This window comes from Ursus maritimus, unplaced genomic scaffold (genome assembly GCF_017311325.1).
Source record: "Ursus maritimus isolate PB19 unplaced genomic scaffold, ASM1731132v1 scaffold_12, whole genome shotgun sequence".
In the NCBI taxonomy this organism is placed as follows: Eukaryota; Metazoa; Chordata; class Mammalia; order Carnivora; family Ursidae; genus Ursus; species Ursus maritimus.
This window is the reverse complement of record NW_024423564.1, coordinates 21417759-21430782: the sequence shown is the minus strand read 5'-3', so window position 1 is coordinate 21430782 and position 13024 is coordinate 21417759. Positions and strand designations below refer to the sequence as shown.

Here is a 13024-nt window from a genome sequence, read left to right as displayed (position 1 = left end):
TTGGGCTCAGGTCGTGATCTCCCAGTCCTGAGATTGAGTCCCGTGTCAAGTTCCCTGCTCATGAGCAGGGAGCCTGCTTACCCCTCTCTCTCTGTCCCCCTGCTCATGCTCACTCTATCTCAAATAAATAAATAAATCTTTAAAAAGGTTAAGACCATGAATTGTATATGTATTTTACCACAGAATTTTAAGTGGAGTACACTACAAAAGTTGGAATTTTACTGTGTGTGATACCTCAATAATCTGACTTAAAACGTAACTGGAAAATTCTGAAGCTCATCAGTAAAATTTTAGGGGCACCTGGGTGGCTCAGTCAGTTAAGAATCTGACTTTGGGGGCGCCTGGGTGGCTCAGTTGTTAAGCGTCTGCCTTCGACTCAGGGCGTGATCCTGGTGTTATGGGATCGAGCCCCACATCAGCTCCTCCGCTGGGAGCCTGCCTCTTCCTCTCCCACTCCCCCTGCTTGCGTTCCCTCTTTCGCTGGCTGTCTCTCTGTCAAATAAATAAATAAATTCTTTAAAAAAAAAAAAAAAAGAATCTGACTTTGGCTCAGGTCATGATCTCAGTGTCCTGGGATCAAGCCCCACATTGGGCTCCGCACTCAGCAGGGAGTCTGCTTCTCATTCTCCCTCTGCCCCTCCCTCCACTTGTGTGCACGCTCTCAAATGAATAAATAAAATTTAAAAAAACATTTTTAGATACGCTGAATAAAACCCATGGATGAAAATTAAGCATCGTAAAAAACAAACCCATTTATCTTTGCATCAGAAAGAATAAAATACCTAAGAATAAACTTAACCGAGGAAGTGAAAAACATTCACTCTGAAAACTCTAAAATGCTGATGAAAGAAACTGAAGACAACACAAACAAATGGAAAGATATATCATGTTCATGGACTGAAAGAATTTTGTTAAAATGTCCATACTACCCAAAGCAATCTACAGACTCAGTGCAATTCCTATCAAAATACCAATAGCATTCTTCACAGAACTACAACAAATAATACTAAAATGTCTACAGAGGGGCGCATGGGTGGCTCAGTTGGTTAAGCGTCTGACTTTGGCTCAGGTCATAATCCCCTGGTCCTGGGATGGAGCTCTGAGTCGGGCTCCCTGCTCAGTGGAGAGCCTGCTTCTCCCTCTCCCTCTGCACCCTCACCACCCGCTGCCCCTGCCACTCGTGCTCACTCTCTCTCTCGCTCTATCTAAAAAAAAAAATCTTAAAAAATAAAATAAAATTTCTACAGAATCACAAAATGCATCTAATAGCCAAAGCAGTTCATGAGAAAAGACCATGAAGCTGGAGGTACATTTCAAGATAATACTACAAGGCTATAGTAAAACAGTGTGGTACTGCCACAAAAATAAACACACAGATCAATGCAACAGAATAGAGCACGCAGAAATAAACCCATCCTTATATGGTCAATTAATCTACAGCACAGCATGCAAGAATATACAGTGAGGCAAAAGACAGTCTCTTAAACGAATGGTGTTGGGAAAACTGGACAGCTACATGCACTAGAATAAAACTGGACCACATTCTTACGCCATACACAAAAATAAAATGGATTAAAGACCCAAATGTGAGACCAGAAACTGTAAAACTCCTAGAAGAAAACATAGCCAGTAATCGCTTTGACATCAGCCTTAGCAACATTTTTCTAGATGTATCTGAAGGCAAGGGAAATAAAAGCAAAAATAAATTATTGGGACTGTATCTGAAGGCAAGGGAAATAAAAGCAAAAATAAATTATTGGGACTGCATCAAAATAAAAAGCTTTTGAATAGCAAAGGAAACAATCAAAACAAACAGGCAACCTACTGAATGGAAGACACTTGCAAATGATACATCCAATAAGGGGTTACTATCCAAAATATATAAAGAAGTGACACAACTCAACACCATTGCCCCTCCACACAAAAAAATCTGATTAAAAAATAAGCAGGGGCGCCTGGGTGGCTCAGTGGTTAGGCATCTGCCTTCAGCTCAGGGCGTGATCCTGGCGTTCTGGGATCGAGCCCCACATCAGGCTCCTCCGCTATGAGCCTGCTTCTTCCTCTCCCACTCCCCCTGCTTGTGTTCCCTCTCTTGCTGGCGGTCTCTATCTCTCTGTCGAATAAATAAATAAATAAAATAGATAAATAAATTAAAAAAAAATAAATAATAAGCAGAGAACCTAAACAGTTTTTCAAAGAAGATATACAGGTAGCCAGCAGATACATGAAAACATGCTAGACATCACTAATCATCAGGGAAATACACATCAAAACCACAATGTGATATAACCTTACACCTGTCAGAATAGCCAGTATCAAAAAGACAAGAAAGAACAAATGTTAGCAAGGATGTGGAGAAAAAAGAAATCCTCATGCTCTCTTGATGGGAATGTAAATTGGTGCAGTCAATGTGAAAAACAGTATGAAGGTAAACAATATGAAGGTTCCTTAAAAAATTAAAAATAGAAATGCCATATGATTGGGTAGCTCCACTACTGGGTATTTACCCAAAGAAAACAAAAACACTAATTTGAAAAGATACATGAACCCCTATATTTATTCCAATATTTACAGGAGCCAAAATATGGAAGCAACCTAAATGTCCATCGATAAATTTGTAGACGAAGATGTGTGTGTGTGTGGGGGGGGGTGTATACACACGTACACGCCCATACACACATATACACAAACACACACAGTATAATCAAAAACAGAAAGATTAAATTGAAATACTAAAAAATATTCAAATAACGAAAAGAAGTCAAAAAAGGCCAAAAGAATGAAAAACAAAGGGAACAAACAAGATATGCTCTTTAGATGAAATCATTTTAAGTATAACACACATAGGTTTAAAGTAAAAGGGTGAGGGCACATGGTGGCTCAGTCAGTTAAGCATCTGCCTTTGGCTCTGCTCATGAACCAGGGTCCTGGGATCGAGCCCCACATCAGGCCCCACATTGGGCTCTGCAGCCTGCTTCTCCCTCTCCCTCTGCCTGCCGCTCCCCCTGCTTGTGCTCTCTCTCTCTGTCAAATGAATAAAATCTTTAAAAAAAAAAAAAAAAGTAAAAGGGTGGAAGAAGATATTTCAGGGAAACACCACTTAAAAGGAAGCCAGAATAGCTATATTCATAAGAAACAAAGTAGACCCCAGAGCATGGAAAATTACCAAAAATGAAGAAGGAAATTACATAATGATGAAAGGGTTAAGTAACCAGGAGGACGTAATTCAAGAGGTATATGTACCCAACCAAAGAGCTTCTAAAGCTGTGAAACTAAAACTGATAGAATTAACAGGAAAAATGATAGAAACAGCTATAATAATAGTTGGAGATACCAACATTCCTCTCAGTAATTGATAAAACAAGTCGAAAGTCAACAAGGACACAGAGGACCTGAAAAAAATCAACCAACTGGATTTAACATTTAATTCAGTGAACTTTATCCTAAGAATGCAAAGCTGATATAATATTTCAAAATTAACATAATATACCTGACTGATGAAAGAAAAACAATACATAATCATATCAATGCACAAAAAGCCATTAATAATAAGCTCAATGAGTTTAGGAAGCTTTCAGGATAAAAGATCAACATACAAAAATCAATTACATTTCTACACAGCATCAATAAATATTCCAAGAAAGTAGTTAATAAAACAATTACATTCACAATACAATAAAACAGAAAATACTTGACGTAGTTGAACATCTTTTCATGTGCTTGACATTAATGTATTTATTTTGATGAAATATCTCTCTAAATCTCATTCCCATATTTATTATTTTTAGATTTACTTTTAAAAGATTTTATTCATTTATTTGAAAGACAGAGCACACAGGCAGGGGGAGCAGGAGAGGAAGAAGCAGGCTCCCTGCTGAGCAGTGAGCCCTACACGGGGCTCGACCCCAAGACCCGGAGATCATTACCTGAGCTGAAGATACTTAACCCACTGAGCCACCCAGGTGCCCTTAAAATATTTTAATATATTTATTGGCCATTCAGATTTCTCTTCTATAAACTGCTTATTTATATCTCTTGTCCACTTTTATGTTCAGCAGCTTGGCTTTTTCTTAATGAATTATGTAAGTTCTCTGACATTCTCGATATTCATTATGGGTGGTTAGATGTGATGTAAATATCTTCTCTCAATCTCTGGCTTATCTTCTCATTTGGTTTGATATACAGGCATTTTTAACTTTAATGTACCCCAAATTATCCATTTTTTAACAGTTCATTTGTATTTTTTTTCTATCTTATCTGAAAGAATTCACAGTACCAAGGTCATAAAGTTTTGTTTTTTAAATGTCAATCTTTAACTTACCCAGGATTTTTTTTTTTTTTTTTTTTTTTTTTTTAGGTAATCTCTACACCCAACACAGGGCTCAAACTAACGAGCCTGAGATCAAGAGCTGCACACTCTACTGACTGAGCCAGCCAGGTGCCCCTGGAATTTATTTCTGTGTACATATGTCTATTTGTACTTCAGTTTAGTGAGAGTTGGTTTTATCACCTCTCTCCACAATGCCAACTTGTCAAAGATAACTCTGGCTCCACAATGCTAAATGAGTGGAATCTTCCATTCTTATAGATCTTAAAAGCAAAAACACTACTTTCTCATCTTATTACATTTACATGGATTTTTTTTAAAGACTTTATTTATTTATTTTATTAGTCAGTTAGTTTTTTGACAGAGAGAGAAAGAGGGAGCGGGCAAGCACAAGCAGGGTGAGCGGCAGAGGGAGAGTAAGAAGGCTCCCCCGCTGAGCAGGGAGCCCAATGTGGGGCTCGATCCCAGGACCCTGGGATCATGACCAAAGCCAAGGGAGACGTTTAACCAATTGAGTCACCCAGGTGCCCCTCTTTTTCCCATTTTTAAATTAGGTTCTTTGTCTTATTGAGTTATGAATTCATTGCATAATTGCTGAAGCACTGTATGAATACGTAGATTGAAAACAACCTGATCATCCATTAACAAAGCACTAGTTAAATTATAGTACATCCATATACTAAGAAGTCATTAAATAACAAAAACATTCTCATACATGGAAATGGACCTATTCCATAATAATGATGAATGAAATAAGTAAGGCACAGAATAGTAGGCATGTACTATTTATGCTTAAATATACAAACCCTTTTGTATACAAACATACATACACATAACAGGTACACACATATATCCTTGTATATGCTTTGAATATTTTTGAAATATATAAAAAAACCTCCTAACAGTGATCTTCTCTGGGGAGACAACTAGGGACCACAGGAGGGACATTTAGACAGTATATCCTCTCATACATATGGGAGCTTCCCATGTTCATATATTAATTTTTAAATAGTTAACACAAAATGAACAAAAATTAATTTAGAACCATCTGGTGAATGAAGCGGTTAATCAAACGGAGGAATGCTATCTCTAGATAAAATGTCTCTGAATATACACTGTGGGCTAAAAATTATCAATATAAATCAATCATCTGATCTTAGATAGCTACTTTCCCGTTACAGAAAATCCTTCACATCATATTTTCCAGGATGAAATCTGATCACTCTAAAATGTTTCAGTGAGGGGTGTCTGGGTGGCTCAGTCAGCTAAGTGGCCATCTCTTGATTTTGGCTCAGGTCATGATCTTGGAGTTGTGAGATTGAGCCCCGAGTTAGGCTAGTGCTGGGCATGGAGCCTGCTTAAGATTCTCTCTCTCCCTCTCCCTCCACCCCTCCCCTTCCTGCTCACGTGCACAGACTCTCTCTCTCTCTCAAAAAAAATTAAAATGTTTCAGTGATTTTATCATAAGTATTTTCTTTGACATCAAGTAACATCTTTTTGATAACAGTTTAGTTTAAAAGATACTATAGTTTGCAATCATAATGGGGTTTTCACCACAAAATGTAAGTACCACACAGGGAAGGGTTTTGTCTTGCTCACTGCTGTGTTTCTTGCAACTAGAACAATGCATGATCATAGTAGACATTCATTAAATATTTATTGAATGAATGAATCCTTGGCTATTATGGTCTTCAAAAATAAAGGAGAAATTACTTTGTCTATCTTGCTTTAAATTTATAAATTGTTCTATTTGACAGCATGGCACAATCTTTCAACATACTCCTTTGTTAATTTAGCTCATGTAGTTTTACTCCTCACAGTTAAACATCTACTTGAATGTACTAAATCTTAACAGTAATATTTAAAGTCATCAGGTATATCACAGATTCAGTATCATGAAATAAAATGATTTTATTTTTACTTCAACTAAAAAGAGCATGTTTTAATCATGATAGCTGCCAGCACAAGACTACCGAGATCAGTGGTCTCCAAAGTAGGCAGTGATTGTGACCAAACACTGAGGTAGGAGAAAAAAGTTTTATAAATTTGATTTACATACATTTTCAATTTACTCTTTAATTTATATATTTGAATATTTTATTAATATTAATAGATAACATAATGAAGAACTTATCATGTACCGGGCACTATTCTAAGCAAATGTATCATCTAACCCTCACAATAATCCAGTAAGATAGATAAAATTCCTGCTCCATTTTACAAGTGGAGGCACTGAAGCATGAGAGTTAGAGATCTCTCCTTTTTTGTTTGTGTTTCAGCGGCTGGCCCAATTCACCTTGATAAGGGCAGGATTTAAACTCTAAACATCAGATCCCACCTTCTTAACCACTAAACTATACTGTACATAATATAGTAGTTGAATAGTATATGCATACAATTCACAAATAAATAAATATTCATTAGAGATTCAAGCTCAACGTGTTTTGTTTTAGGCTTTCTTTTGTTTTTTAATTTTTGGGGACACATAATCGAAAGGATATGGAGATCAGTGATATAGAAAACCCTGAAAGTCTTGCTCCTATATTTAGGAATATCCTTGCTATGATGATTCCTCCAATTCTAGAAGAACTATAAAAGTAATCTTGTAAGGCACATTTAAACTTATAAACTAGGCAACTATCTGGAAAGTATGTGTAGTATTTCTTGTTTTTACTTTGGACAGTAATATATTCCTAGAAAGTTGTTTGAAATAAAAAAGCAATTTGAAAAACAGTGTGGAGGTTCCTCAAAAAGTTAAAAATAGAACTACCTCATGATCCAGCAATTGTACTACTGGATATTTACCCAAAGAATACAAAAACACTAATTCAAAAGGATACACGCATCCCTATGTTTATAGCAGCATTATTTACAATAGCCAAGATAGGGAAACAGTCCAAGTATCCAGCAGTTGATGAATGTATAAAGACGATGTGGTATATATACACAATGGAATATTATTCAGCCATAAAAGAGTGAAATCTTGCCATTTGCAACGACATGGATGGAGCCAGAGAATATACTGCTAAGCGAAATATACGTCAGACAGAGAAAGAAAAACACGATATGATTTCACTCATATGTGGAATTTAAGAAACAGAACAAGCAAAGAAAAAAATGAGAGTATGAATCTCAAAGCAAGAAACAGACTTCTAATTATAAAGAACAATCTGATGGTTACTGGAGGGGAGGTGAGTGGGAAGATGGGTTAAATAGTTGATGGGAATTAAGGAGTGCACTTGCGATGAGCATCAGGTGATGTACAGAACTGCTAAATTACTATAATGCATACCTAAAACTAATAGTACTACATGTTAACTAACTGGAATTAAAATAAAAACTTAAAAATAAAATGAAAAAGCAATTCATTCATAATTCTCAAGAAAAAAATCGATCCCAAGACGCAATCACATTTGAGTATATCGATATTCATTAAGAACGTAGTATTCAAGAAAGAAGTGTTGGCAAGGAGGTGGAGAAAAAGGAACCGTCACACACAGTTGGTGAGAACGCAGACTGCTGCAGCCACTGTGTTAAACAGTATGGAGGCCCCTCAAAAAATTAAAAATAGAATTACCATATGATCCAGTAATTCCACTACTGGGTATTTACCCAAAGAATAAGAAAACACTAATTTGAAAAGATATATACACCCCCCCACATTTATAGCAGCATTATTTATAATAGCCAAATTTTGGAAGCAGCCCAAGTGTCCACTGATAAATGAACGGATCAAGAAGACATGTATATATATACACACACAATGTAATACTGCCCAGCCATTAAAAAAGAACGAAATCTTGCCATTTGCAACAACATGGATGGAGCTAAAGTGTATAATAGTCTGTGAAATAAGTCAGTCAAAGGAAGATAAATACCACATGATTTTACTCATATGTGGAATTTAAGAAACAAAACAAAGTGAAAAAAATAGACAAACCAAAAAACAAACTATAGAAGACAAAATGATGGTTACCAGAGGGGAGGAAGATGAGGGGTGAAATCAGTGAAGGGGATTAAGTGTACACTCATCTTGATGAACACTCAGTAATATATACAACTGTTGAATCACTACATGGTATACCTGAAATGAATATAACACTGTATGTTAATTATGCTGGAATCAAAATTTAAAAATAAACAATGGACAAATAAAGTTAACAACACAAGAGTTAGATAACATTGTAAAAAAAAAATAGTACTCCTTTGAATATATATACACATATCTAATGCTCTTTAACAAACAATGCAAGAAAAGCCAACTAAATGCCCCTAAACACTCTTCACATAATGATAAGCACAAAAACTCACGTTTAATTCTCATTTCACTGAGAATTCTCAACAGCTTCCGATGATAGTTAAAAAGGCTTAAAGAGTTAAAAAGAAGGATAGGCCTAAGCAACACAGCCAGCTTATTTTTAGGGCAGCCCAAAACTAATTTGATAAAGGTTTTATAATAGCAATTTCAAAGTCCTCACTTCAAAATATTCTTTTCAGGGGCATCTGGATGGCTGAGTCAGTTAAGCATCTGACTCTTGATTTTGGCTCAGGTCATGATTTCGGGGTGTGGGACTGAACCCCACATTAGGCTCCATGCTCAGGGGACAGTCTGTTTGAGATTTTCTCTCTGTCCCTCCCCTCCTCGTGTGTGCACTCTCTCTCTAAAATAAATAAATAAATCTTTAAAAAAAAATCCTTTCAAAAACATTTGTCTCTATGCTTAACAAAAAAATCCATTTTAACTTAAAACTAGGAATGAAAATAGAATCAGTGGCTGGTCTGGGTGGATGAAATTATTGTGAAAATAAAATTATAATACATGTGAAAACAATATATGCACCTAAGACATTAGTAACAACAATGATGATGAAGAACTCAGGGGGACAGAAAAAAGCCTTAGCAAATAAATCACACTGGATGAAATGCTAGGCCTATGCTACTTAAGACAATGCTGCCGGAACTACATTTTAGAATATGCTATACGTCTGCCTTATCAGACCTTTAAATCCTGGCAACAGAATCCAAAAATGTCACCAGAGCTAATACATCAGCAATATGAAGTCAGTAATGCTAGTTAGGTTTGAGAGTTGTGACAGAGAATGAATAAAAATGGAATAAAGGTTGAATGGGAATAAATAAAATTTAAGCAGACTGATGTCCAGCTTTTTATAAATTATAGTGACTCAAGAAATACCATATAGTACAGATAGTATTTCCTGTAAGCATAAACTAGATATTCAGTAATATATTTATCTATTACCTAATACTCAGCAACTGACCAAAGGCTAACCTTTAAAAGAAAAAAAATATTTGTTAATAAGTTGCTATATTTCCCCCAAAAAAAAGTATTAATTTGTCTACCTTTGGTCCTGAAATTGGGTGGATGGCATTTTTGGCAGATATAGGATGAGGAAAGGTATTCTGGAATGCAAATACAGAGGAGACAGGATAACCAATACCACAAGTTGGGTAAGTAAGTCTACCATCAACCTAAAAATAAAAACATAAAAAGGTTAAGGATGAGATATTAATTCTAAATAGTATTTACTGATTCATGAGGCACTAGCATCTGTTATAATAATCATACTTAAAAGCACTATCTTAGAGGCCAATTTTATCATGACACCACAAAACTCTGCTTTATTATAACAGCATGAGGCTAGGATACCTTTAAACTTTCTAAAGAGTGGCTGTGCAAGCTTAACAAAATAAGCCACTGGACCGGTCTTTGAACTGAGTTCAAACAATGACCTCTCTGAACCATCTTGGTTCCCTATGGGTCTTCCATTCCTAAAAAGGGGGATGGGGGAAGGTTAGAGTCCTAGATTAGCCAATCAGATATAAAATAAAAATAATTTTCTGCCAGAATGAGGACAAGATATGTGCTCTTAAATGGACTAATTCAGACAATAATTTGCTTTGCCACTAATTTTCAATATGGTGGCACCACCATTAACCAATGTCAAGAAAAGAGTTTGTAAGAGAACAACTGAAACACAAACCTTAAGAAGCAATTGTGTACATCACTGGCTGCATGACAAAAAAAAACCTCCTATATAGCTATTTATCATAAGTCATGAAGGTTAATAAGCCTACCGAGTTTTTTCAAGTTTGTAATAAAAACTGGCCACTTCTTTCCACACCTTTTTCCAATTTAGCAAGAATCTAATCCTTTCTTTAAACATCAAGTATAATCTGATTTACTAGAATAGATTTAAAATTCAATTAGGTATTTGCATTTTAAATCCTCTGCCAATGCTCTCCAAACAAAGACTACCAGAAACATATCTATAGGTGTACGCGGTGGGTTTATGGCTTCTTGCAAACTGCATACTGTGGGAAACCTAGTAAGAGGGGTGTGGCAGTATGCAGGTGTTAAAAGGGACTTATTTATTGGACTTATATGTTAGGTGGTTTAATTAAGAGACAGTTTAATAAAGTGTGGCTTTGGGGGCGCCTGGGTGGCTCAGTCGTTAAGCGTCTGCCTTTGGCTCAGGGCGTGATCCCGGCATGATGGGATCGAGCCCCACATCAGGCTCCTCCACTATGAGCCTGCTTCTTCCTCTCCCACTCCCCCTGCTTGTGTTCCCTCTCTCGCTGGCTGTCTCTATCAAATAAATAAAATCTTTAGAAAATTAAATAAATAAAGTGTGGCTTTGTTGTGGATCAGATACTATCTGGAAATGTGGATAAGTGTATGACTGAGTATCTGAAATAAATCTTATTTGATAAGTCGGGAGGAATGTCTCAAGGCCAAAACTGTAATTGGTAAAGAAGGAGGAGTAATCAATCATGTTAGCCAGATTAGGAGGATGCTTGCCCGTTTTGTGGTTTGGCAATGTTCATTTTTTCAAAATTGTGTTCAGACAGGACTATGAGGTGGTCTTGTTTTTGTCTCGATGTGTCACAGTCACAGAGTGGCCTTGCCTGATGTTGAAACTATTTATGTTCAACAGGAGAGACCCAAGGCCTTGCTGATAGTACCAAGCCAGCTCCCAGACATAAGGAACTGCTCTTCTTTTTCTTCTAATTTCTTGCAAGGAGAAAGCAAGAGACCTGGTCCTAAGAGCTAGAAAGCTTAGATATCATAACTAATTCCATCTATGATCTAGAGCTGACAGATTGATAAAAAGACATTTCTTTTTTTTTCTTTTTCAAATAGAATTAGTTTAGGCTCCTTCTATCATAGTTCCAAAGTTGAGCCCAAACTCTGTTCTCCCTTCTTAAGGCCCTCAGAATACTCCCTTCTTCAACACATTTGGGATTACTTTAGTTACTACTGAATGATTTCTATACCCAACTAAATTTTAAAAAGAAGTGTACCCTTGAAATATAGCCTCTTTTTTAAGAGCAAGTATACCTGTATGTCCCACTTCCAAGTGGGATTTAACCTTTACCTCAGTGCTAATAATTATAAGACTTTAGTCACATTAGTACCAGCATCGGAAATCATGAAGACTTCCTCACAGTCTGGGAATTTCTGGTTTTAGGTAATTTACTAAGACCACTCACATCTTAATTTAAAACTTACCACGTTAGAGTTAGGAGAAATCCCACTTCTGATTGTGTTGCTGGTAGAATGTACAGGTGGAGTGGTGGAAGGTCCCAATACATCTTGTTTTCTTACTAGCTGATTTTCATTTAGTTCTTTATTTAACCATGTGATTACTTAAATAAAAGAAAATATGGTAAAGAATTTTTATTATTTTTATTTTTCTAATAACTTTAAACATTAAAAATTATATTGAGATTTTTAAAAATTTGTCTTCAAAACTACCTTATATCGCAGGAGAATATAGGTTCACCTAAATTTTTGTCATTGAAAGACTCTTATTTTAGCAACCACCACATACAACTCCTTATTCTATTACTATCAGAAGCATATATTTCTGTTAGTCAAGGATCTCTTTGAAGGCTTTCATTTCTAGAACAATATCTTACAGTTTATTTGAAGTTCACACTCTTGTCTGATAACCAATACAAAAAGTGAGAAAATGTTAAAGGCTTAATCTTGTATTTTAGTTTCAAATAATTCATGTTATTACTATTGGATAAATACAGCAATTAAACTAAGGAGTAGCGAAGAATTTAAATTACAGTCAATATTTTCAACACTTAATTTTGGGTTACACACATGAAATATGGTTTTCTTTATAATGATAACTGTTTTACAAGGCAGCTGATATACAAGTTACTATAGCAAACACATGAAGACAATATATTTAAAACAGAAATTATTTGGATGTATCTTGATTTACCTAGGCTTCTATGAATTCAAATAGAATTTTCAGATTAAGAACACAATTACAAACCTCATTTACATAAAAAGGTAAAATACTTACACTTTTCATTATTTTTTAGAAGTTGTTTGCTTTCTTCAAGCTTTTGAACGGTAGCTTCTAACTGTTCTTGTAATTTGCACACCTGAAATGTCAATCCTCATAAGTATAATAAAGGCTAAATAAAAACTGAAGAAATGTATTTCTATTACTTAAATCATTACTATTAATTACTATTAAATAGAATAAATGATTATAGCTCATCTGTGTCACAATGTATATGTGTGTGTATATATATATAAATATACAAATATACCGTACATATATATGAATACTCAAGTATCTGAGTCATGATGACTAATTTTTCAAAGTGAAATAGGTTAACTTCTGTAGAAGCTAGTCATGTTCTTTTGGGGGG

The 13024-nt window shown here is 35.6% G+C and overlaps 1 protein-coding gene across 1 annotated transcript in view; it reads right to left on the bottom strand.

Moving 5' to 3' along the window:
* The window catches only part of SASS6 (SAS-6 centriolar assembly protein), a 49054-nt gene that overhangs the window by 12640 nt on the left and 23390 nt on the right, over positions 1-13024 (bottom strand). The window contains exons 12-14 of the mRNA XM_008697661.2: positions 12670-12751; positions 11859-11995; positions 9689-9817 (exon numbers count right to left, since the gene is read on the bottom strand). Of these exons, the coding sequence (XP_008695883.1) occupies positions 9689-9817; positions 11859-11995; positions 12670-12751 (348 nt within the window). The remainder of the gene's footprint in view (positions 1-9688; positions 9818-11858; positions 11996-12669; positions 12752-13024) is intronic.